The sequence below is a fragment of the Gymnoscopelus microlampas genome, assembly GCF_963454915.1.
Source record: "Gymnoscopelus microlampas genome assembly, chromosome: 15".
NCBI lineage: Eukaryota > Metazoa > Chordata > Actinopteri > Myctophiformes > Myctophidae > Gymnoscopelus > Gymnoscopelus microlampas.
In genome coordinates, this window is record NC_139952.1 from 37,984,437 (window position 1) to 38,012,301 (window position 27,865).

At 42.6% G+C, this 27,865-nt stretch overlaps 1 protein-coding gene across 1 annotated transcript; it reads left to right on the top strand.

The window, feature by feature from the left end:
* The first annotated feature begins 8,949 nt into the window (after positions 1–8,949).
* On the top strand, positions 8,950–24,543 carry LOC311061424 (uncharacterized protein). Its single transcript, XM_084080065.1, has 3 exons — positions 8,950–9,722; positions 10,153–10,258; positions 18,512–24,543. The coding sequence occupies exon 3, from the start codon at positions 18,962–18,964 to the stop codon at positions 23,102–23,104; it is 4,143 nt and encodes a 1,380-aa protein (XP_083936191.1). The 5' UTR covers positions 8,950–9,722; positions 10,153–10,258; positions 18,512–18,961; the 3' UTR covers positions 23,105–24,543.
* The last annotated feature ends 3,322 nt before the right edge of the window (positions 24,544–27,865 follow it).

A 27,865-nucleotide genomic window follows, 5' to 3' on the forward strand; every position in this document is an offset into this window, starting at 1 on the left:
GCGAGAGAGAGAAAGAAGAAGAAGAAGAAAAAGAAGTAGTAGAAGAAGAAGAAGCGGCTTTTGAAAGGATGATTAAACTGAAGCGCAAATAATGACGGAAGCAGGGAAGAGCAAAGATTGGCGTTGGGAGGTGGGAGGAGATCCAGACCGGTGTCGACCGACCCCGATTTTGGAAGACTCCTACATCAGCGATTGACCCAATTTTGTCAAAAAAGTGCTAAATCAATTCAAATCATTCTAAATCGAAAATCCAAAAACAAAATAGCAGATCTACAAGAGCTTGTAGACCGGCTAATATTGTTGAACATTTTCGCCTTTTAATGACAAGGCCAAAACAGGGTCGAAAGTGGTTTAAAAAAAATCGTGACACATCGCCCGCTTAATTGCCGACACCGACCTTGTCAAAACAAAGTCAAATAATGGCTGATCTAATTGGCCAGACCGACATATGGGTCTGTCTCTAGTCAGAAGGTGACATTAAGTGAAAAGGAAATGAACAGACGGACTGTGAAGACAACAGAGTGATAAGGGGATAGAAAGAGAGGAAGAGGAAGAAGAGATTTAACGCCGACTCACTCACCCTGAGGACTCTGTCAGACTGATGGTCTGAGAAACGCGAGATGCACGAGACAACCACCACCCCCACACGCCCGCACGCGCGTGCGCACACACACATCCACACGTACACATACACACATGCACACACAGTAAAGAAACCCAACAGAGGGCAAAAGCTAATTGACCTTATCTCCTAATAAGCTTAGACAATTGATTTCATCCTTGTCACTTTGTGTATCAGAAAAGAGAATACTCAGCCATATCAGTATAAAGGGGGAGTACCCCTAATAACGAGCAAAAAAAAAGTTTAACGGGATTCTGGGGTAGTATGTTGGACTTGATTTTTATTGACGAATCCTGACAGATTGAATTTGTTGGATATTACGTATAGTCTCTCTTGAGGTGATTTCCGCCATCTTGTGGGTGCTCTGATGCTCTGACAGACGTAACGCTGTCTTTGAGTCCAGTGTGATTTGGACATAGAGAACAGAGGCAACGAGACAGATGGCTTGGTTTGTCTTTTTTTATATACCGAAATGAACCCTAAATTAATATCTACCACCAAACGTTGTTGAAAATGGTTGCTTTTGTATGAAAATTAACCTATTATATTCTCGTTAGTAATGTTATTAATGCCCTTCGAGGACTGTATACTCCTGAGAGAAATGGTGTTGCTTAATAAGGCCCTCCGTTTGACAAGCCGCAGCGGTTCCCAAACTTTTCTGGATGGATCGGGGGGGCCGAAAGTGTTGGCCCATCTGACCACTTAACACGGCAGCCATTCAAGGTTTTTAAAGAAAATACCATGACATCTTTTTTTAATACATTAATGATATATTATCAATCAAAACTTAGTGTTTTGCCAATAATTTGGGGGCCCACTAGCAATATCCTCAGGGGCCCATGCGGTTGGGAACCGCTGACCTGTAGGGGATATTTGAGGTGCCTGTCATCTGCTCCTCAAATGCACATTGGACTCAAACCCCCATTTTGGTTGACCGGAGTCCCTCAGGGCTCTACACTAGGGTCTTTTCTCTTTTCTGTAATTGTGGAGATAAGCTTTGGCTGAAAATAGCCGATTGACAAGCTCACAACGCGGTGCAACGCAACGTGTTGTTGTGAGATTGTCAGTCTGCTATTTTCCTGCAAAAGCTGTCTCCGCAATATGGATGCTGGGGTTTAAGTGGTTTTAAGGAGCTCCAGTGTCACCAGTATCTCACCTTACAGTCCCAATGGAGTCTGGAGAAATTCACTTAAAAATCAATCATTGACTTTCCTCCGTTTGATTTTTTTTCTTCTTCTAATGGTCTGTGTGATGGGCCATTCATTGTTATACAAACGCACACGCGCACACGCACACGCACGCACACACACACACACACACACACACACACACACACACACACACACACACACACACACACACACACACACACACACACACACACACACACACACACACATACACACACACACACACACACACACACAGAACATAAGAGTTTTATTCCACGATGCAAAAGGTTTGTCATCCCATAGCTAGTAAATATAGAAGAGCCAGTCTGTCACAACAATGGCTGAAATGAATCAGCCAGTGTGCACCCTTTATTCGCTTTAATTTCACGTCATTTTTGTAGGTTTCAATTTGTTCATTTTTATCCACCGTTTGGTCCGTTTTTAACTTCATTTTTTTCCCTGAACAATTGAAGCTGCCTGGTTGCTAGCCAGCAGCTTTAGCAGTATAATCTGAACAACAAAAGCTGCCATATATCTTGGAGTCTTCACCGATTGCCACATACAGTATTACCTGCAAGTCTGTCTCTTCACAGTTAAGGGGATGGGAGTATTGGGGCATGGGGGAGGGTTACTTTATTATGTGACACTTCACAACAAGGGCTATAATAAAAGATATGTGTGTGTATATGTCGCCTGTACAGTGTCTGCTTTTTAAAATGTATTTTTTCCCCCTCTCTTCTCCTCCCACTTATGTGTTAATATGGGGAGACACGGGTGTGCATAAACTATGTTGCTAAATGCACCTGACTTTTTATATAAACATTTAAATATGGGTAAAAAAAAGAAAACACGTGAGAAAATTCTGCAAACTTTGTGCTCTTTGTGAGATCTGAAGAACTATGTCAATGTAAAAAGAAGTGACACCGCCATGAGCTCCGTTTTGTTTTGCCATCGTTGGTGTCCGTCATAATACGATATATACACTGATCATTGCTCTTTAAGTTATCTTGTTGAATTGGTATAGTATGAGTGTAAGACTATAAGGTAGATTTAAATCTTCCTTTGTGGATGGAAAGTCACACTGTGTAACATTCATTTTGGCGAATGGCCATACCTCTGGCAACATTCCGGTCATTACCTATAGCGCCCGGGCGATATTTTGGAACGTGACAAGACGTCAGAAACGGTATTTATTAACTGTAAAGTACATAAATAAAAGCATTTCCGGTGCCTATGTTGTTGTGTTGGGCTGACACTAGTAAATAAAAACGTTATTTATTCATGTTTGGAGACGTAAAAAAAAACACATTTATGTGGAATGGTTATTGTGAAAAATATACCAGTCAAAGATTATATCACAAATGTCTTTTGTTTAGTTGAAAAGGTTACACAGTATGACTTGAAGACCATTGGCTTTACAGTAGGCTTCTAGGAGGTCCTCTGAACTGTACATGGGGGATTATATGATGGAATGGCATTTCTGGAGGGAAATATTCTGGTTTTACTCCATGTGTTCATGTGTTAATGGTTCACAACTATTAAAGTGTGGCGTCCTTTAATATTTTGTTATCAATATTATAATTATTTAATTTCTCATATCTTTTGTTTGATGTTTTTAATTTTTTCTTAAAATTGCAATGTGAATCTTAATGTATACTACCCCTGGATTTTGATTATTCAACTTTCTAGCGGAATTAAAAAAGAAAGAAAAAAGTGACAAAAGAAATCCTTTGTATTCCTAAATGAGAGAAAAAAAAGCTGATGCAATCAAAGAGAAAAGAATAAAAACGCATGAAGATGTCAAAAAGCAAGTGTTGATGATGATGTCATAGTGACATCATCGTGCGTGTAACATGTTAACTGTAACATGCGTCTGTTTTTTCTATTTTATTTGCGTGGCCGTTACGTGTATACCTTTTTATCAATGTCTTCATAGGAATGCTGAAACCTCATTTTGATTCAACTTGGGAATATAGGAGCCAGTAAGGGGACGTTTGATGTGTCCTCTAGGAGCCAGTAAGGGGACGTTTGATGTGTCTTCAGCGAGGGCACGTTATCAGACAATTTAAAGACCCAAGTTGCGATCATTAAAATGTTCATCTCAAACTTTTGAGCCTGTAGTATTATTATTATTACACACAAAAAAAGCGACATCGCTCACATCTTTTCTTGTTGAGCGGCGTTCACCAAAGCAAGAACTTTTCACACTTTGTGTGTGTGTGTGTACATTTTAAAGGTTACGGTTACTTTGTTCAGGTTTTTGGTGGGTTTAGGACAAAGTGTAACAGGAAAAGTGCAAAAAGTATACTTTTCGACAAAGATAAAATACATGAATCTGCAAAAAGTAGTGTTTCCAAGAGTGGAGAAATTGTTTTCTTATTGATGCTCATGTATTTTTTACATGATATAAATTAGGTTTTTGTGTGTTTCATGGACCCATGGGACATGACATCAGAGTTGGATTTGCTTGGGTGGGGAGCTGCTTTTGACACCCCCCCCCCTTTGGTCATTTGTTTTTATTGCTGGTGGGGCATATGTTTTATTATTTTGGGAAATGTAGACTGGTCTGATATGTTTGATATATTGATAATATCACAATTTAACAAATTAATTGAACATGTATGTTAACCACATTAACCCTGGCCTTCCTATTTTGGGGCAAATCTTCTAAATTTGTCAAAGTTTTTCATATATTTTTTTATTCAAAAAATAGCTAAACTAGCTGATCTACATCGCTCACAAGGCGTCACAATGCGACACATTGTGAGCTTGTAGATCGGCTATTTAGGCTATTTGTCGTACAAAGAAGTATATCGTCTCTGTCGGGTGGAAACAGGACATAATCCTGTTTCAGGATTCAAATTAAAAAATAGCAAAAGTAGCAGATCAACAAGCTCAAAACGTGTCGCTTCATGCCACGTTTCGAATTTGTAGATCTGCCACTTTTTATGCTTTTGTGCGACGCCGTAGTATGATGAAGTAGGGCGTCAATTCACGAAAAAACACAAAAAGTTAAAATATAATAAATAAGAGGTTTCTGCCCGACAGCAGCGATATAAGGACGATATAAGCAACGATATAAGAAAATGCCCATTTTTTTCTTCTTACAACTCGAACCCCGCCTACACGACTTGAGTAAATTCAACTTGAAACTGAAAAACACCAAAAATTGCAAATGTGTGTTTTTTTGTTTGTTCCACAACAGTGGTTCTGTTCTGTCGTTATTGGTAAGATAAGAAGGATTGTGGTGGAGAATGTATTGTGACGTCATGGCTCTGGCTGACAGGACAGGATAGGCCCGGTGATTATTTATTGTTTGCAGTGGAAACATTAGTGCAGTGGTTCCCAAACCTTTTTCTGGGTCAGGGCCCAGCACATGAAAACACTCGAAAGCATTCTGTTCTGGCTTGGATCAATGGAACTAACATAGTACTGTATACTTTTAAGTTTCTATCACAATTAAAACTAATTTTTCATATTATCATTAAACTTTTGAGTGTTTTACCAATTATCTGGGGGCCCACTTGCAATATCCTTACGGCCCAGCAGCGGGGTACCGGCCCCCCACAGGTTGGGAATCGCTGCATTAGTGATGATCAGGAACTGTACAGAAGAGCAGAACATGCAAAAAACATAAAATATGTATAAAAAGAGGGTGGGGACAAGTGGTGCCACAAGAAGATTCAGTTGTATAATTAATGTGTCTTTGTTTTGTTTTCACTTGTATCTTTGGAGATGCACGGACGATGTGATTCATGCTCAGTTGACCGCACCCCTGATAAATCTGTGTGCCTGTAATATACAGTGTGTGTGTGTGTGTGTGTGTGTGTGTGTGTGTGTGTGTGTGTGTGTGTGTGTGTGTGTGTGTGTGTGTGTGTGTGTGTGTGTGTGTGTGTGTGTGTGTGTGTGTGTGTGTGTGTGTGTGTGTGTGTGTGTCAACATTTATGAGGACCTTGGGGGCAGGACGCATAAAATGGTTATAGGGGTGAGCTTGCTGTGTGTGTGAGTTGATGAAATGTGGCGTTTGCGTGGTTTCACAGTACGTATGTGTATGTATATGCACGCCACACCGCGCGCTTATCACGGGTTTGGGAGGGGAGGCATGGGCTTTTATTACTTGTATTCTCAAAGTTACTCTGCATACCTCAGAATAAAGTGTATGATACATTTATTTAATATCATTACCCCCTTAATTATAATATGTCTGTTTCCTGCAGAATCCCCTGACAAAAGGTCTCACAAAATGTGTGCAACCCTTTGATTATTGGTGATCAAATCTCGCGTTTGTAGAATCATAATGTTTGATTGATAATAATAATAATAATAAAAAAAATACAAATACAAAAACCTGTTTGTGGCTTGTGTAATTTCACGATCAGAGAGATATGAAATTGATTGATGCATTTTATGTGGATCAAAGTGTAAAAGACAATGTTGTGAATAATGTTCAATACAACATAGTTCAATTTCAAAGCGCATTTGAGTCCATAAATCACTTAAACCCTATGTACTTTGTTGACCGGTGTCCCCCAGGGGTCTATACTTGGTCCCCTCCTTTATTCCCTCTACCAAATCTCTTTGTTGAAAGTAGCCATATATCTGTATACCACTCCCACCTACATTCAAAATTCTAATTAAATATTTTATTTCAGTACACCCTATTTTCTACAGAAAGAAATAGCCTATGTACAAGCTCACAACACATTGTGATGTGATACGTTGAAAACTTGTAGATCTGATATTTTCGTAATTTTTGAAAGATTCTGGCTATAACAGGGACGTTAGGTTGAAAGTGGGTGAGTTTGTGTAATGTTTGCAGTTGTGGTGCCAATTTCCTACTGGCGAGTGCTGTGCCCTTGCAAACAGAGAGGGCACATGCCTCTTCAGTTATTTGCGAACGGCACAGGAAATGGGTTGGCAGGTGATGCAAGGCCATGAACTACATTTGAACCCTCAAGTGTACTGAGGAGGCACATGCCAACTCAAATCTCCCAGCTGTCAATTAAACATGCTTTTCACTAGGGCTGGGCAATATATACTGTAGATATTATATTGATACTGTGATATAAGATAGGCTATATGAGATTTTAGATGTCATCATAATGTTTTACATATCATGATACTGTAATGAGACATAAGTGAGAGAAACAAATTGAAAATAGCCAATATAGTATCACCATAATAAGATGTGATCGTCACAATATCGATATTGGGGTATTTGGTGAAAAGTGATTTTTGATGTCATCCATACAGCCCACTGAGCCCAGCCCAAATCACGTTTCACATGCTTTTGTATCATTCAATCATGATCATTCAAATTGTTTTGTTTTTTAGCTCCCCCATGAATAATACAGCTATCCCTCTCCATGTGCTTTCTATCTACTGTTTTGCACTGGGTATTCACAAATTGAGCTTGCCCTAAGTTCCCTGGGAACTTTAAATGAACATCCATATATGCATATTTTATATGGTCTCTGTCGGTGGAAACCTCATTATGTCCAAAACTTCAGGATTCAAATTCAAAAACAGCAAAAGTAGCAGATCTACTAGCTGCAAACAAACGCGGCATGAATCTGCTACTTTTGATACTTGATACGTTTGTGTGACGCTGTAGTGTAGTATGATCAAGTAGGGCGTTAATTTACAAAATAACACAAAAAGTTAGAATATGGAGATAAGAGGTTTCTGTTCAACAGCAACGATATGCATCTTTTATTTGTTTTCATGTTGTTTTATATAGGCCTAGATAGTAGAAGAAAAAGTGTTATCTTTATTTGTGTTAAGTTGCATGTGTGTGCACACATCATGCATACATACTGTATAGGCACACTGTAAAGGCACATGCCTCTATGTGCATGCAGAATCCAGAATCCAAAAACTTTTCTTCTCTCTCTGCGCCTCTGTCATGCACAAATAAACATTCATTTCAAACAAACTTGCTCTCTCACACACGTGAAAGCGTGCGCGCACGCGCGCACACACACACACACACACACACACACACACACACACACACACACACACACACACACACACACACAGACAGACAGACAGACAGACAGAGAGAGATTACGTAGCAATATTGTGCTGTAATGGCATCTATAATTGAATGCAAATTAACATTCTGCACACTGAGCAGGCAACACACTACACACAAGCACGCCCACACACATACACGCGCGCGCGCGCGCACACACACACACACACACACACACACACACACACACACACACACACACACACACACACACACACACACACACTCTAATGTTATGCAGTATGCCCAGTAATGATATCTTTAATTGACTAATTAACATTTCACACACTGAGTGTGAATACACACACGGAGTAGCTACTCACTCTGTCTCTATTCTCTCTCTTCTCACACACGCACACGCGCACACACACACACACACACACACACACACACACACACACACACACACACACACACACCACAGCTTAATGATATACAGTGTCAGAGACTGCACTGTAATGATATCTTTCTTAATGGTATGCTAACACACACACGCGCGCGCGCGCACATACACACACACGGGCACGCGCATTTTTTTCATGGCATTATGCTGTATATAATCCCACATTAAGACACATAATAAACAAGATTAAATAGATATCAATTAATATAAAGGACAAGAGTGGACATTTGCGGTCAGAAAAAAACTGGCCGTGTGGGTCTACTACCCGGAACCATTCAGCACACAGGAAACTACCATTTTAAAGCCTAGCCTAAAAAAGAAAAAAGACTTACGCTTCGTCCGCACGACGGTGTCGAAATAGCAGAGCTACAAGCCCACAAGGCGTCGCGTGAGCGACGCCTTGTGGGCTTGAAGCTCTGCTATTTCCGCACGACACCGCGGTGCGGACGAAGCACAAACGGACTCTCGGGGGGCTGCTAAACACAGCGTTATAACCTCGCATCGCCAGGCTTTCCGCAGCACCCGCGGAAAGCCTTGGTTCCTATTCACCGCTCGGTGCGCTGATCCGGTCTAGAGGCCCGCCTACTATATCCGGTAATTTACACTCACACAAGAATAGACACACGAAACTATTTCCGTATCCGCTCTAGATCGGATGTGCAATCTTGCAAAGCGGATTGATCCCCAGGCTAAACAGCAGCAATAGCTGTAGCCTGGTAGGCTCAGGCTGTAGCTGTTGCTGCTGGCTCTGGCGGAGGGACGTTAAGGCAGCGGCGGAGGAGCAGAGCGACGTGCGGCCGGTTGTGCAACAACACACAGGGGGGACCAGAGACTGGAAGAGAAGACTGACACGGGGCGGAGAGAGAGAGAAAGCGAACCGGGGGGACGAACACATAAATATAAACGACTCGGAACAAAAGAACCGTGGGAGCTATATTTTGATTTTTTTTTTAACCGACGACGGAGCGGAGGAACCCTTTGGCATCCAGTTCTCCAACAACATTAGCCTGGAGGGGGGGCCTCTTTTTTAGGCTCCAAACAATGGACATAATATCAGGGCCGCGACGGCGGAACTAGTTTTTTTTTTTTTTTAAGCTAATAGTGAGCGGGTTGGAAAAACGGCCTCCGTCCTCCTCTCCCTCACCTCCTCCTCTTCCACCTCCCCACCACCGGGCCCCGATATGGACGCCGCGGCCGCGGTGGAGGCCTCCTCCTCCTCCTCCATCACATTCGTGAGGGTTTTTCCATGGACGGAGAGAGAAAAGGCCCCGCAGTGACTTTCTCCTCTTCTTGATGAACCAACAAACATGCATTATAACATGAACCAGAAGAGCCGAGCGGACCCCGTGTTTCTCCTTCTTCTTCTCTCTCACCCCGCGCCTTGTTTTTATTAACCTTCTTATTACCTCCACAACGGTTTAGTTTTTTATTAAAGAGACAATTCTCCTTCCTCTGCTCTACCGGGGCCAGACGTCGTGTGACAACGAGGTAAAACAAACGTAAACAAACAACATCCAAAGGCAGGAAAACCAAAACAAACATATTTGTAGTAGATATGCTAGCTAGACCCCCCCTCCCCCTTCCCCCCCTCTAGGTTGCTAATTTGCTACGTAGCTAGCCCCCGATGCTAACACCAGCCATTAGCATGGCTGTGCTAACGGAAAGCCTGCCTTTTACGCCCCATATAAGTGTGTATTAGGTTGTTGTTAGCTACACATACACTATTATATATCAATCGGGCACGACTTAATGCTTAGAACATTTCTTAATACACCGGGGATAACGTAGCGATTTGCTAGTTATCTCTTGCTAAGTGATTGATGACTCCTAGCTTACGTTGAATGATGAGTAAAAGGGGAAAAAACGAATTTCAGTCCCTTTTTGTGATTCACGTGTTTCAACTTTCTCGTTATTTTAGGCTCTTAAACTTCAATATAACGTGGATGAAGAGACCTACCGCCTCCCCCGTTCCTTGTGTATCTGCCACCATCAGGACCTGATGCTACAGACCTGTAGCTGAGCTGGTAAGAAGATGCAAACAACACCATGCAACTTGTCAAAATAAGGCGCCATTCATTTACTTTTTTTTTTAAAGTACCAGTTCCAGTCATGCTGTTTTTAGTTGTGGCTCCCAGGCCATTACACACAAGTAATGTTTTGCGCATATGTGTGATGTAGGTACAGCATGTCCCTTTGCGAGATGATATGAATTCAAGTCACCACATTCCTGGAGGATACAAGTGTGTACTGGATATGCCAAATGACAAAGTCTGGAAATGTATTTTGGATGAGAGTTTACTTCCAAAAATGGGGAAAACAAAAACAAAACACAATTTTTAAAAGTAGGGACTCCTACAAAATGTGTGGTGTTTCTTTTGACAAGCTTTGTGGGTAAAGGAACTAGGCAATTCAGTCCTTGGTTGATACATTATAGCACGTTTTGAATGATTATTTATTAATTCAGATCTAAACCAGAGTGTTTGTGGCAATGCATTTCCCAGAATTCATGTGACATTTTGGAGCACCTCTCAGATGCTGTCATAGATCAAAACATAGGTTGTTGATCCCCCCACCCATATTAGGCTATTGCCTCTAGTTTAAGAAGCAGTGTGGATTTAGCTCATATACACTAAGGTAGTATGCACGTGTTCCCAATGTTTACATAACAAAACAATGTATACATGTTTTTTAACCACTTCCCTCTATATCAGCAGTAACCAACCACTGGAGTGGTGTGATGGTGTTTACCTGCAGAAACACATTGCCCTCTAATTGTATTGTGGTGTTTTCACTGTTTGTTTTGGTAGACCAAAAACATCCCGTCTACCAAAACAAACAGTGAAAACGTCAAAACACAGCAAGAGGGCAGTTTCTGGGAAACACCTCCACATTACTCCAGTGGCTGATAACTGCTGGTATAGAGGGACATTATTGGTAAAATAGTGGGTTTATGTGAACACAGGGAAACGTTACAAGCTATGCCTTTAATCATACATTTTAGATTTTGTGTTTTTATTTTATATACATTATCAGTGACCCTGTTGTAATGTGCATAGGTCACAATACATACACATGTACTTACATTATATAAAATACATACTAACGCTATCACACGGTTATAGATCAATTATACTAGGCTAAATGTGAAGTTATGTTGCCGACAAACTATGATCTACAATGATTATGACCCATGTACAACCAAGGTGGTGGGTGGACAACAACTTTAATTTGTTTGTATTTGGGTTTTGTGGTTTGAAATCACTTCAAGGACCATAGACATTGCAGTGTTATAACATGTAGTGTAAGTAAAAATCTTAAGAAAAACTTTATGAAATTGTTGAAGATTTTAGTTTCTTCCAAAATCTCTTGTCCGGTTATATTTAGCCATATCAGGTTATGGTTACTAACTTACTACCAAATATAAACATGGCAAATGAAGTCGCTCGTTAGTACAGATACAATTTAACACCATTTCAGACCCATGTCTTTGTGCAACTTTTAATTGGCATATTGTTGAGTCATCAGTTTTCTATATAATAACATTTTTGCCTATGAAATTGTTGCATTAGGCTACTTTTTGTGTGATTAATAAGCGGAACATTACCACTGTATTGGCCAATTATTTAATTGAGTATGTCTATGTGCATGCCATGAAGCTTCTACACAAACCGAAGCATCTCCATCTGACCTTCATTTGATGACATATTATAGGACATTTTTGACAACTCAGTTATGTGGAATTGAAGTTGTTCCTCAGGATGTTCAGTTATAACACAAGCACTAAGCTCAAATAACATGAAACAATCTGTCAGCATTTAGACTAGTATTATGATCTTCTAATGCGGACTGTAAATAAAGAATTAGTCATTCAAGTGGCTCTTGAGTCACTGATTCAAGAGTTCAATTTGCCGCCCACCTACCAGTACAACCAACCAAACAGACACACACAAACACATTAAGTTATGGTTGTTCAATCATCTGATCTGATCATTCTCAGAAGGATCTAACAGAGAAAGTGAGCATTCCCCAACCATATACTGTATATGTTTGTTCAGTCTATTACATAATTATTATATGCATGACATGTCGAACACACTGGAACCTCAGGTGGTATTCAGTGCATTGGATGGGTGTATCCTTGCAGTCAGGATGTCCCAGCCCCTGATCATTGAGAGACGCACACAAATCTTACAGAATGTTGTCTCTTTCAATTTTGGCAAACACTCTTTTCAGAACAGAAATATTACCCTGAGAGGGTCATTTTGGACAGTAATGTCTGTACTCTCATTAATGCCTCCCTGTAAGGGATATTTCACTTTAAAACATGTTTGGGGTCATTTTAACATCTACTCAGGGTTTTGTGTTTCACTCCAGACAGTTTTTAAGTTGCTTGATTCAGTATTTCAACATTTGATATGAATTTGATCAGAAACCTATACAAACCCATTGTAACTTCAAACTCTCGTTAGATTCATTGAAAACAAACATACTTGTTTTGGTGACTGATACTGTCCTAATACGTGAGGGGGGCGTGTTTTTTCAATTACTTTTTTCATTCATTTTATTTAATTTTTTAAATGTATTTAATTTTCCTAAACGTTGTAAAACATAAATGAAAAAAGTTATTGAAAAAACACGGCCCCTCACATATTTTTGAAAGCCAATATCAGTCACCAGAACCAAGTATGGGTGTTTTCAATGAATCTAACATGTTTAAAATGGAGTTTGAAGTTACAATGGGGTTTATATAGGAAGGGGTGTGTGTCTGACTGAATCAAGCAACTTAAAAACTGTCTGGGGTGCTCACAAAAGCCTGAGTATACGTTGAAATGACCTCAAACATGTTTAAAAGTGAAATATCCCGTTAACTTGTTTTATTCTGACACATGCAAAATAATACCCCCTACCGTACTCTGCATTATCTATAGGGCTCCAACTATCGTTTATCGTACCGATTAATCAAAGAATCGAGAATCTCTTAAAAATTATATTTTCCAAGTTTTCTTTACATATCAACGAATCCACTAACAACTTATGGGGTATTTTATACTTGGTCACACAATTATTTAGTGCATTTCAACAGTAGAGACGATGCGATACATGCCCAAAATGGAGATTGATAAATAATTGTATTAAATGATCGATGGATTCCCCCCAAATTTCCCCCACCAACATTATTAGGCTGAAAAAATATGGCTTTTTTGGTGTTTGGCCGAATTGAGTGAAAAAACAGGATGTTGTGATGGCGCAGTAGTATTTTTACTCATCACGCTACACTGTAAACAACAAATCTGTGTTGAAATAATAGAAAAACAACTGCTCTATTAATGGCAATTCTTTGTTGGAATTCTTTGAAACGCGTGTAGCTGGAGCCATGGGTCTGTAATGCCTCTCGTCTATATCGGTGGTTCAAAAAAAGGCCTGGGACCCCCAGGAGTCCCCAGAAAATAGCCTACCTACAAGTTATGTGTTGTACATAGCTATGTGTTGTACATAGCGATGTGACGTGTTGGGAGCTTGCAGATCTGCAAAACAAAATTGAATATTATTGAAACATTTTAACAACACAAATATTTTATGGGGGTCCCTGTCACAACATATTTTCAAATGGGGTTCCGCAGCCAAATACATATTCATTTTGGGGGTCCTTGACATGAAGTTTGAGAACCACTGGTCTAGATGAAAGAGCCAAAACACATTACATGTTCATAACATGACCTAATCAGACAGTCTGCTGTGAATGCAATTTAATAATGATTCAATGCCAGACAAATAATGCATGAGGGATTTGGACAGGTGGACACCTATAAACCTTTGCAGAGTTAAACTGACTTTTGACAGGTGGAGAACAATGAACTACTGCAGATGTCTTTGTGACATTGATGGGCGGACAATAGAGGGTCCCATTATTTTACCTGCTTTAAGTGTGTCACTTTCTATGCAATATTGATATAAGGGAGGGACACTAGGGAGGCGAGGGGAGACAGGAGGGAGACGAGGTTAAAGTCACAGCCATGACAACAGCAATGGTCCACAAAATTGGCAAAAAAATACGGAATTATAAACAATTTAAATTTGATTTTTCATTTGGGGGGTGGCTCATACATTGTTGGCTGCTGTTAACATCTGGATGATGTGACATACTTTATTTTATAATTCTGTTGTCTCTCCCACATATGAAATGTAACATGACACCTCAGTAGTCTTATCTAGGATGTTATAGTATGTTCTCAGCTGCTGTTCCATTCTTTCCAGTTGTGGATCTTAACTTTAATGTGACTTCATCATGAGGTTGTGAGAGGAATAACTTTTGGAAAAGGTCATGTTCTCAGTAGGGCTGGGAAATAAGAGTCCATATATTGTTATTGTTCCATATGCCTCATATTGACAAGATGACAGACGTTTTGGCTATCCAGCCTAGGCCTGTCACAATTACTACATAATCGCCTAATCGCAATTATTTGAGATCATCGCAATCATTTTGCATAATCATCATAATTGTTTCCATGTTGAAAAATGTTCATACATTTTCAAATGGAAAAGAAGCTGAAATCTTACACCGTGTCACTTTGTGATGCGTTGTAAGCTTGTAGATCAGCTATTTCTGCTATTTTATCATTTAAAGTATAAAATGATTAAATATGTCACCTGTGCAATTATTTTATTACGAAGCCTAAAAGGCAAACAGACAGTGACAATTAATGGTTATGCAAAATGTCATAATCGTGACAGCCCTAATCCAGCCTTCATCAATGTTTGACACTGATGAAACGTCTTGTCAATATGAGGCATATGAACAATAAAAAAAACATGTGACTTTTATTTCTGAGTGCGACCCTCCATTTATTGAATCGTTTTTTGGACAACGCACCAGAGTGGTCAGAGCACGATGGCATTAACTCGGTAGGGCTGGGAAATTAACCTAAAATACATCGAAACCTAGATTAAGCCCATTAACCAAAAGGTTTTTTCATTATATTCTTGTTTATCAACAAATCGACACGAAAACATTTAATAGATATTTGTTTTATAGTGGACTAAATTGATAAGTCTGATTAACCGCTTAAGCCATCGGCGCCCCAAGTATCATATAGGCATACCACATGTAGGCTGGTTCGATTCCCGAGCCTGATGGCCTTTGCTGCGTGTCACTGCCCGTCTGTTCCTGTTTCCTGTCAATCTACGTTGTACTATCCAAATAAAGGCAGAAAAGACCCCAAAATATCTTTAGAAAAAGATACTTGGTTTTACAATCGAGACATTGGAGAGAAATCGCTGATCTACAATAGCTTGTAGATCTTCTATTTTCACTTAAAAAAATACAAATAAAATTGTTCATTAATCATTATCAATGTTTGAAATAATGGTGATATGGATTGAAGTCATATTGCCCAGGCTGAATTCTCAGGCATTTCCCCCTTATACCCATTGTTATGTGAGAGATGTGATCTGATCCAAATTCCTGTTCTGTATGCACTGGTAGGAAGAATTGGCATCAAGATATACTCATAGTACCAAGTAAAAGTAGTCAAATTTGGCAAAATTCATCAAGCCTGTTAAAAAAATAGCAGATCTATAAGCTCACGTGTCGAGATGCAACAGACGGGGCTTAATTGGTTAATCATGTATGTGTTATAAGTTTAAAAAGTGCCATATTTGTGTCAGAGATGTAATGAAGTAGAAGTATAAAGTACTAAAAATTGGACATACTAAAATAAAGTAAAGGTTCCTCAACTGTATTCAAGTACAGTACTTGAGTAAATGTACTTAGTTACTTTCCACCACTGTCTGTATGTCAACCACCCCCCCCCCCCCCTCAGCCCCCCAACAGACACCCTCAGTGTGTCCATCAACAATCATGTGACTTGTGTACCGATTCAAACCCCTTATTTGCTCACCTGCAATTTGCACGGTTAAGACCGACGGGCTGAAGGCCTGAAATGTAAAGCATAGGCATTAATAAGTACTACAAATAAGCAGGGAAAGAACGGGTGTTTAGACTATATAAATGGGTAATAGACAGGAGGGCGAAGAAATCGGGTACCCGTCTACTGCTTAACCCATTAAGACCTGAGGCAGATTCTACAAATGTCTTATAAATCTAAAGTTTTCTGAAAAACTATATCAGTCGTGCTCCAACTTTTTCATGTCAATGACTCCCAAAATTATATATATTTGGTCGCGGACCCCCATCTCAAAATACTTTGTTCCAGGGACCCCCAGAAGCAAAGATTTGAGTTTGAATTTGAAATGTTAAACGCTTTAAAAAATGTATATCCAAAGATTTGCAAAAATATTCAAGATTTTTCAAAAATGAGCTTGTATATCTGCTATTTTTGAATAGCCAAAGTATAAAATAATGGTTTAAGTGGTTACACAGATGTGTTCCCGGTCTTAATGGGTTAAGACGCTTACCGTGCTGACCTTGGATCGGATCCTGCCAAAACCTTCTTATTGTTTCTTCAGTGCACTGTCTCTCTCCCTCTCTGAAGCTGTCCTACGCTCACCTCAGTAAAGAATAAACACAAAGAGGGGTGAACTATCCCACGCTCCTTTTTGAGAACAAAATGTTTTTTGTGTGAAAAAGTGACAGTGAACCATTCATTCATCTCATTGCCGATGGAGTCGCTGCTTGTATTTAGTTGATGTATGAATGTTTACAAAGATTGTTTTTGTGGCTGTTATCATGGATTTAATGGAACGGTACAGAAAAGCCAAGGCTGAGAGGAGGCTATGACCGGCAACACAGGTTTTCGCATGGATTTACAGTTCTCAGTTACCATGGATTCCATAGAAGCCAGCATGTCTTCTATGGAAGCCAGCATGTCTTCTATGGAAGCATGTTGCGCAGCGAAAATAGCCAATTTACAAACTCTCTGTAGATGGGCTATTTTCGGTTATTATTTTAAGATTAGAGCATTTAAAGCGGTAAAACTAGCAATATGTTCAGAAGCATCTTCCATACAATCTTAATGGTTTGCGATATTTCATATAAAAGCAAAGGTTAAAGCCTCAATCAGTGATTTCTTCACCTGGTTGACAGCAGGAACAATATTACTAGAAAATCTTAATTTTACATAATTTATGTTAATTGTTTAGGAATCAGCGCTACTAGTGTAGGAGGCTCATTTCATACCGTTTCACAAATCTAGTACTTGGTCATACAAACACTTTGAGTCGTGAGATTTTATTTCGCTTTAATCCATGTTTTCGCTATTTTTGTTGCACTGAGAGAAAGCACAGCACTCCAGATTGAATTAAAGTCTCAAGGTGCATGCATGGCTCAACAACATCATGAATGTCCCTTTCACATAGATTCATTTACCTCTCACGGACAGAGGGGTACAAAAAATAAATAAATAAAGGAATAGGGCTTAAGTAGTTAATCAGACAAATCAATCTCTACTGTAGTCCCGGGTTTCCTGAAGGTAGAATACCCGTTTCCTGTTCCGGTTCCGCTCCCATAGCTTTGTTTGATTGATCTGGCAGCAGGTTTGAACCGGAAAAACACATGACACCTTCACATGTGTTTCCAGTTAAAATCTGGAAAACCCTCTGAAAACCTGGGATTACAGTTAAGCACAGAGCCTATTTAGTCTATTTAGTCTGAAAATGTCCGCACGCAGTAGAGTGCTACAGGGATGACTTCTCTTTATAAACCAACACTCAACATGTGTTCCCACCATAGATTAAAAAAATTGGCATTTTTTTTTATGTTTTCATCAACAACATAATATCCACAAATTAACACTTTTGCATATTCTTTTACCACATGTTAATGAATATAAGTCAAAAACACTAATAATGGTGTTGCTTGCCTGTGGATCTCTGACGTTGATGACATCAAACATTGAGAGGATCTGAGAATTAGAGACGGAATGAGTAGACAGAAATTGTGCCACCGTATAATGATGGACCATTTACATGAAGATAAGGTTGAAAGTGGTTGAAGTGCTTCTTTAATGTACACTGACTCCATTGTACCACGTTATCGCACATGGAAAATAGTAGAGACTCACAGGCTTTACAAGCTCACACCGCTCTGCTATCAGGCTTTGGGTTGCTGTTTAGGTCACAAGGTCATGGTGGCAGAGCATTTCACTGGATTTCGATTAGCAATGCCTTGGTGAGGGGGGGGGGTCTCCTAGTCCTATTCCTAGATCTCCTAGTCTTATTTGTACAAAATGTTTGCCCCAGAATAGGGTCTCTAGGGTTAATGTGGTTTAAACCAAGTGACTTTTCACTCATCCTGTGTACTTGTTGTTGTTTTTCCACAGACACTCTGAAGGACCTCATCGAGGGACAGAAGAGGAAGTGAAAACGGTTCAGCGTCCTTTGAAGCAGTCGACACGCCTCAGTCGAGGACTCAAGCGGCTGGGCAGATAAAGAAACAAAGCATACTGTTGACTAACAAGGACCCTCAAGAACACTACAAATTGTATCTCTTTTTCCATATAAATGTTTAGTATGTATTTATAACAGATTTATCCTACAGAAGCACTTGAAGGCTTGAAATGAGTAGGACTTCACTGTGATTTAGAAAATAGGAATAAGGGTGTGTTGTAGTGGTTGGTAAAATATCACAGTGACGGGAAAAACAAAGTTACAGAATCACCATTTTATTTTGTCAACATTTTATTCAATAAGTTGTTTGTGGTTGTGGTGTTTCCCCAGCAACAAATTGGGCTAGTTAAGCCCGGGACAACCTCCCTTCTCTTAGTTGGGAGATGTTCCAATTTAGCAAATACCCTATGGACATTTTAGAAATGCTTAGTGGACACCAAGCCCATCAGTTCAAAGGCCTTGGATTAGAGCGACAACTGAGCCACCAGCAGCAGGTCCAGCTCCAGCATCAACAGCAGCTGCAGCAGCCGCACCAGCCCAGTGCCGACGCGTCGGGGAGCCTCCTCTCGGGGCTGGGCCTGGGCTCCTTGCAGAGCTCGCGGAGCAACGCGTTCGCGGACTCCTCGTCCATCTTTGCCAAGATGAGTGCCCCGCCCCCGCCCACCATCTCCCACCAGAGCCAGTCCTCCTCGTCTTCTCACAGCTCGCGCAAGTCCAGCAAGATGAGCAGCAGCAGCGGCAGTGGGAGCTCCTCGTCGGGGTACCCCCAGTTCTTGCGTCCGTTCCATCCGGCGGAGGCTGCTCTTGCCCAGGAGCAGCTCCACTCGGGCATGGGGAGGTTTGACTTTGGTGGGAGTAGCGGGGGAGGGAGCGCCGGCGTCATCGGGAGCGTGGTCACCTCCGCTCCGCCGCCCCCTCCGCTCCACCCGGGCCTCTCTGTCCCACAGCCCTCCTCAGGTCCCTCCTCTTCCTCCCCCTCTCCCTCCACCTCGGCCTCGGCCTCCAACAACCCCTCAGGCAGCACTGCCGTTCCCCTGGTCGGCCAGTCCGACCCCCGCAGCCTGCACCAGCAGTTCAGCTGCATGCTGGCCGCCAACCAGTACTTCTTGTCCGGCGTTCCCACCAACAGCAGCCTGGAGCAGTTCCTCGTTCAGCAGGGAACACACAACCACTTGGGCCTGGGTCTGGGCCAAGGGGCCGGCGACTCCAACTCGGCCCTCGCCCCTCCACCGGCCCTTCACTCTTCTCACAGCCACAGCCATTCAACCCCTCAACAACAGCAGCAGCAACAGCAGTTGGCTCCTCATGCCTTATCTCACGCGCATAGCCATACTCACCACCCCCATCCGCTCCACCCGGCTCCACAGCCGGCCCCACTGGGCGGCTTTGACTTTCAAGGCATTCCCGTTCTCTCCTCCAACCAGATAGCCTCGTTGATGCAGCAGGAGGCCGGGCTGCCCCTCCCCCTGCCCCTCCATCTCTCCCTCTCAAAAGACGACGCAAAGGGATCTGGCGACAGCTCCTCAGGACATGGACATGGCCATGGGACAAGTGGAGGCAGCAGGCGGAAGAAGGCGATGGCTGGCTACCTCCCCCAGAGAAAGTCTGAGAGTCACGGCGGCAGCAGCAGCCACAGTAGCAGCCATGGTAGTCATAGTCACGGCCACAGCAGCAGCAGCAACTGCCACAACAGTAGCTCCAGCGGGCACAGCCAGAGCTCGTCGACAGGGCTTGTGGGAGGCGGATCCGGGGGTGTAGGAATAGAGCAGCACTCCTCTATGCTCTCCCCTTCCTCACAGCAACAACAGTCTTCCTCAGCCGTCTCTTCGTCCTCTTCCTCTGCCCCGCCTTCCTCTAACTCCACTTCCGTGCTTGTTGCCAACGGTAACCAACAGCTGCCCAAACCCCAAGAAAGCCACAGTTCGTCTGGTTCATCGGGGCAAGAACCGGAACCCCTCTATCACTGCGGTGAATGTGGCAAGACATTTACGCATCTCTCCAGCCTCCGTCGACACCTCCGCAGTCATGGTCTGACGCCCGAAAGCAACGGCAGGAAGAACCGCGACTCCCCAAGCCCGGAGAGGGTCTTCTGCTGTGGGGAGTGTGGGAAGGGCTTTAAGAAAAGAGGCCACCTGCTCCAACACAACGTCACCCACTCCCAGCAGCGCCCTTTTGCTTGCAGCATCTGCCAAAAGTCCTTCAACCGCCGCGAATCCCTCACACGGCATGAGAAGATTCACGACGAGAAGCCTTTCCGCTGTCCGGCCTGTGGCCGTTGCTTCCGGGAGAGTACATCGTTGCTCAACCACGCTGCATCCGGTTCTTGTGGCAAGCCCCCACGAAGCTCCAAGAACCGGTCCAGAGAACCCGGAAGTTCCTCCAGTCACAGCGGCAGCAGCAGCAAAATGGGAGGCAGCGGAGATGGGGCTGGGATGTCCAATGACAAGTATGCCACAGATTATTCCAGAAACCGTTACCAGTCATCCTATGGCGGCGGGGTGGATGACTACCGTAGGTCACAGTCCTCATCTCTGTACTCCTCAGAGGGATCACTGGGCAATGGCATGGGAAGCCAGACCCTCAGGAAGGCCCCCTTAGCGCCTACTCTCCACCCCCACCCCCAGAGCCAACAGCAGCACCATCACCACCAACAGCAACAGCAGCAGCCCCACCTGCCCCTCTCCTCCCTGCTGGATGACTCTGAGGACGAGGTTACCAGCAGCGCCATGTCAGCCATCGCTGCAGCTGCTGCCGCTTCCTGCGACATTAACTCGGAGAGCCGAGAAGGAGAGAGGAGGGACATCATTGGAGGCCTGCTTGGAGGTTTAGGCTTCGGCAACATGGGCCCGTCATCAACCTCAGGTGGCCTCAGTGGCTCCACAATGCCCCTGACCCATCCCAGCCAGCCCCACTCCAAGCCCAAGAGGCCAAGAAAGCCCAGAGACAAGCGAGACCCAAGTTCAATTATGAGGAGGAGAAGGAGCCCAGGACCCCCAGGTGATGGATCAGAGAGGCCGTATGGGTGCCAAGTCTGTTGCAAGCGCTTCAGGAGGGCCGAGACACTGCGCCGCCACACCCGTGTGCACACAGGTGAGAAGCCGCATGCCTGTGATGTCTGTGGCAAGACGTTCCGTGAGCCTTTCCACCTCACGAAGCACCTGACGGTACACTCTGGCCAGAAGAACTACAAGTGCCACTTGTGCGGGAAGGTGTTTGCTTATGCCCAGAGCCTGGTGAGGCACGGGAAGCTGCACAGGAAAGGGGAAATCGACAATGAGGGCAGGAGGGTTAAAGGTGGTATCGGGGCCATCAGTCAAGTTGGAACCCCGGCAAACTCTGATTATTACTCCTACTCCCAGGGGGATAAATCTCCGACCTCTGGAACTCCCTCTCAGAGGCTGTACACCTGCACTGTGTGCTGGAAGTCATTCCGTCACCACTTCCATCTGACGGCCCACCAGCAAACTGTCCATGGAGGAGGGGTGGGCTTGGATAAGGGCTTTCGCTGTGATGTCTGTGGAAAATCCTTTGCCTACTCCAACAGCCTAGTGCGCCACAAGCTGTCCCAGCATGGCATTGACCGCAATGGCCAACGTGTCAGTCAGTCCCAGGCCTCTGCATACTCCCCGCACTTCTATGACTCGGGGTCTGGGTCAGGGACAGCGACTAACTATAGTAGTGGGGCGTCCCACATGACCCATAGCGGCAGTGGACAGCAGCACCATTTTCAGTACCGCTCAAAGACCTACCCAAGGCGGCAAGGTCAGACAAAAAAGCACCGCAAGAAAAAACGGCGCGTGGTGATCCACAGCATCATGAGGGACGGCAAACTGGTGGGCGTCCCTCTGAGTAAGGCCACGCGCAGGAAGCTGATAATCCTGAAGAAAAGGAGGGGCAAATTCATGGCACAGCTAAATAGGAAAAAGTTGCTGGCCCAGCTTAGGGTCAAGGGTGGTGCCATGAGGGTCACTGCGTGGTCTGGTGGAGTCGTGAAAGTCACTAACCTCACTTCCATGGAGCTGCAGGTCAAGCGCTTCCCGTGCCCCATCTGCCCCAGTGCCACCTACGCCAGCAAGGCATTCTTGCTGATCCACCACGCTATACGTCACCCGCCCAGAAGCTCTGGACGCCAGGCCCGTCGGAAGTGCCAGGTGTGTGGCAAGCGCACCAGCTCTTTACTGAAAGCTCTGCAACACCGGGGACGCCACCTAAAGGATAATAACTTCCGGTGTCAAAAATGCCGCCACCGCTTCTGGAACGCCAAGCTTCTGAGCCGCCACAAGTTCTCATGCCGGGGGTTGTCGGGGGGAGGCAGTGCAAACTGGGGGATGAGGAAATCAAAGTCCCCTTCTCCGGAGCGTGAGACTGAGCAACCCGCAGAGGCCGAGGCAGCGGCAGAGGCAGAGGTAGAGGCACAACCTCATGAGCATGAGCATGAGCAGGTCCAGTCACCACCAGTCCAAATGTCTGAACCGGTATTGGTCCAGCCCGAGAGATCAACGGTTCTGACCGAGTTCAGCCAGTAAAAAAGGAAATAAAAAGGTTTTTGTAGACTAGATATGTTTTTTGTTTTTTCAAGTAATCCAAGAAAGCGAGCAAAGGCACGCAGGTTTTTAATAACAAAAATACAACAAAAAAGGGAGAGAATGGGGAGGCTTTAGTGTAACTACCATAATATCCCCACACAGCCCCCCTCCCTCCCACACAACTGTATACAATCCTAACTTAACTACATCAGAGGTGGCTGAGAAACAAGCTTGGACTTAAAAAGGCCTGCAATCAGAAGCACCCATCCATCTCTGTCTCCATTTCCCCAAAGGGGAAAGTGGTGTTCTTAGACCATGTGACTATTTTTGAGTAGCACCTATCTAAAAAAAAAAAGAGAAAAAAAAGAAGCGGCATTCATCCAACAATATTGTTTGTTTGTTTGTTTGTTAGCTGTGTTGGCGCGGAAACTATGGACGCATATTTTGTAGGAGTGGGGTACCATTAGTACCTTTTCAGTTATGTTTTTGCATTATTCACAGTTAAAAAGAAAAAAAAAAGAAAAAAGTATAGTCTTTGTCTGTTGGTCTGTATGACGTGTGTTGCTTTGTTACCCCCCCGTGGAGAAGCTATCTTTTTATATTCAAATGTTTGACCCGAAGGTCTAAATTTGTCAAGTGAAAAGAATCCAGATCCCCGAACATCCTGAGAACGTGTCTCACACTCGATCATGGTAATAACTGATGTTTTAGTTGCCTAAACATGAAAAACATTGACTTTTCCTTGTGAATCAGTTAAATTGCATCACTTTGTACTACAGAAAAGTGTCTTTTCTCGCTCCAAAAACCCGACAAAACTAGTTGACTTTGTGCTAAAAACTGACTTAAAGTGGTTCGTTTGGGGTGGGGTGGGGGGCTCCTCCGGACAGATAAGGTGTCGGTAACCTTGTTTTAATGTACACTACTTTTTGTCATTTTTAAAAAAAGGGGGTGGGAAATGAGACAACCCTGACTCCATTTGGGAAAACTGTTTTAAGTGTTGAGGATTGGAAAGGACAGAGCGGGAACAACGGGAGTGTACTGTACAATTCGTATTATATTTTATTATATATTGATTATTTGCTGTTTTTTACTCCAAGTATCATTTCTTTTATCATTGTTGCTATTGTATGGGTGGGTGGGAACAAGTCGGGGACTATCTTTGTAAAACAATGGGATGAGTATATGTATCGATGTGTTTTTTCCTTTTTTTTTCTCCCTTCCTCCTTTTACCCACCTACCCTCATGCCACAGTTATGCCCATTTTTTTGTAACAAAAGCGTGTACACATAGTTCATTACTAGATCCTGTCCAGCAGTGTTTTTCCTTTCTGTAAAACTAAAACATGTAATATTATTACTAAATTACTATCCTTTTTCTTTGCCTAAAAGTGAGTTGTTGAAAACCCTCAGAAATCAAATAAAAAAAAAAATTCTAAAAAAGTTTTAAATCTTGCCTTGACCTTCACAGTGCTGTTGAAGACGTAGTTTTTAGGGGTCAATTCAGGGGTGGATTGTATTTATAATGTTTTACTTTTGATGAAGTAGTTTATTGATTCTCAATTTAGGTTTAAAAGTGTGGAGGCACTGTCACCGTGTGGATTGCAGTAGGCTCATTCATTATTTAGTGAATTAAATATGCCAGTGATTTATTTGGTTACTAAAAGCTAGATTTCAGATTGATCTCCCATGATAATGTATGTGATAACCCCACATTTTATTACTGGCAACAATCTAATGAGGAGCATTTAGGGGTTCAGAACACTTCCCAACATGCATATCGTTTCTGTCGGGCAGAAACCTCTAGAGCGTCTCACAAACGCATCAAAAGCAGCAGATCCACAAGCTCGAAACGCAGCGCGCTTTGAGCTTGTAGATCTGCTACTTCTGCGTTACTGAATTTGAATCCTGAAAAGTAGCGGTTTTGGACACATGAAGTTTCCATCCGACAGAGACGATATATTAGTCCCTTTATATTATTGTCTCCTGCTTCTTTTGTCCTTCCCACCTTCAGTTTGAGTCGCTGAGATTTCTTAAGTAGTCAGTGTTGCTACAGCAAATTATGCATTAAGATGATCATAAAGGAGACCAGTAAAAAGAATGATGATGGATGGTACATTTGATCGTTGGGGTTCATTTTAACTGGATAAATTGTATTCAACCCCCCTGGCTGCTTTCAAAGAGCTCCAGATGAGAGACTGTGTTGCCATGTCTGCTTAATATAAGTGACTTTGGGCTTGTTTTTCTGTAAAGTTACTTGGTAGTTGCAGGTTGCGTTTGTATGGGCTAGTTTCTACAGTGTAGTTTCTTATTTGGGCTTGTTTCCTAATGTTTAAACCAGTGGTTCTCAAACATTTTCATGTCAAGGACCCCCAAATTATATTTAATTTGTCCACGGACTCCCATCTGACAATATTTGGTGTCAGGAACTCCCCATACAAGATTTGTGTTGTTAAAATGTTTCAGATACTCCACATACATATATATGTTTTTTGAAATAGCCGATGCATATAGGTTTAAAGTGTGCATGCGGCCTATAGTCTTGGGCTTGTTTTCATAGACCTGATTGCTTGTTTCTCGCACAAATCTGGCAACACTGCGTGGAGGCCAGGTGCCATGCACCTGGAGCCCCGCTGCAATGGTGATGGCGTGCTGTTCTCTGCTCATTTCCCAGATGCATTGGTCTGTCTGTAGGCAAGCTCACATGCCTTGGCACATGATGCTCAATTGAGTGCAAAAAAAATACCCAAGGGACAAAAGACAGACCTAACTGAAATATATATTTTTCTGAGAAGTGTCTCTTTAATTCATGCTTTTATGAATAGAGACTTATGTATCAGCTTCCCAATCAGGTTATTTTCTCTACAGCTTTTGTTTTAGTTATATCATACCCATGATTAATGATTAACCAAAGCTTTCTGTTGTCTATGGCCTCTAGTTATCATCACCTGATGATGATAAAGCGAGCCATCATCATATCAGTGGGAAAATGCACCCACTCAACTGCTGCACGTTTATCAAGTGCATTACCAGTGAGTGACCACTAGATGGTGCCCTATGACACTTGGATGTTGCTGTGTTGTCATAATTCTCAGACCTTTTTGGAGGGATATGACTATTAGCTTTACATTGTACATTGAAAAACCTCCTGCAGTGCGGACTGAGGCTTTAACCTGGCCACTCAAAGTAGAAGTTGGTCTTTTAAAAAAAAATCTTATGCAGACCAGCTTCATATGCATGGATTAAAGTTCTCAGTCGCCACCACTGATTTCAGTCATTTGGATTTCATAGAAGCCAGCATGTCTTCTTTGATGGCATGATCTGCACCTAAAATAGCAGATCTACAAGCTCACAACACGTTTGAATTGGTCAAACTAACAATTGATTATACTCAGAAGCATCTTCCATGAAACTTTAATGGTTTGGAATATATTTAAAACATTAATCAAAGGATAAAAAGCCTGAATTTCTGCAATTTCTTCAACTGGTTGGGTATATGTAGAACAGTAAGAACATGGTTTTATAACAATATTACTGAAACATAAGTTTACATGTTGTGCTAATTGTTTAGGAAACACTGAGCTAGTGTGGCCTCTTTTCACGCTATTTCTAAATGGCAGATTAGGACTTGGCCTAACAAAGACCTTCAGTTCTGAGACGTTGTTTTGCTTTTATCCATGCATATGTAATTTTGTGTTTTTATTTACCCCCCACATTCCTGAACTGTAGTGTTTTAGACCCCATAATCAGAAGGGACAGTTGTATTGTGATTGGCCACTTGGTTGTACAGCAACAGACAATGTTGTCCAAAACTGTGGACAGCAACCGAGTTTGACAGAGCTTTGCTTTTCAGACAATAAAGACTTTGCTTTGCTCTGGGAGATCTTTGAAAGACGTGGCTTCCTTCCAACATAAATTCTAGTTGTTCAATTAACCACTCGAGGCCCTAATTTTCTAAAATGTCATGTTTTGAACATGCCCAAAATAGGAACACCCATGTTGAATGGTGGTTGAAAGTGGTTAAAGTGATTTGAGCTGCACGCACGCACGCACGCACGCACGTACGTATGTTAAAAACCTCCTTTCTATGGGAAATTGCATTTATCTCCCCTTGCGGTATGTGATGTGCATAACCAATGCAACAGTCCTGCCATGCATGTTGCAGAGCAGTGGACCTCAAAGTGGGGGGGTCCTTGAGGCGGTTCCAGGGGGTCCCCCGGCTAAATGATGGATAGTTGGGAACCAAATAATGGACCCTCATGATGTCTGTAACTCTCAGAGTTAAATTAACGTTGAGGGATTTTAGGTGGGGAGTCCTCCAGTGGCCACCATTAGGCCACCCACCTGACCCCCATTTGATAAATATGGCCCCAGCTTAATGTGATAATACATTTGAACCCCTTTAACCATATTGTATACGTTGGCTATTGAAAAATAGCAGATATACAAGCTCACAGTTTGTCACTTCATGCTGCACTGCGAGCTTGTACATCTGCTATTTTCTATATATATATATTGTCTAAATATCCAAACTGTTTGGACATTTTTGAATGGTTTTCTCTTTTAGGGGTCCCTGGCACAAAACGTTTTCCATGGCCATGGGTCCATGGCCAAATACATATCAATTTGGGGGTCCTTGACTTGAAAAAGTTTGAGAACTGGTCTAATCATTAGGCCACCTGACTCCCATTTGATACATAATGCATAATTATTTGGGCCCTGTCCTAATGCATATCAAAAGTTGAAATTAAAAAGTTTCACTGTT

What these genes read in the sequence shown, in the direction of transcription:
- LOC311061424 (XM_084080065.1), top strand. Translation starts at nt 18,962, where the DNA reads ATGTTCCAATTTAGCAAATACCCTATGGACATTTTAGAAATGCTTAGT.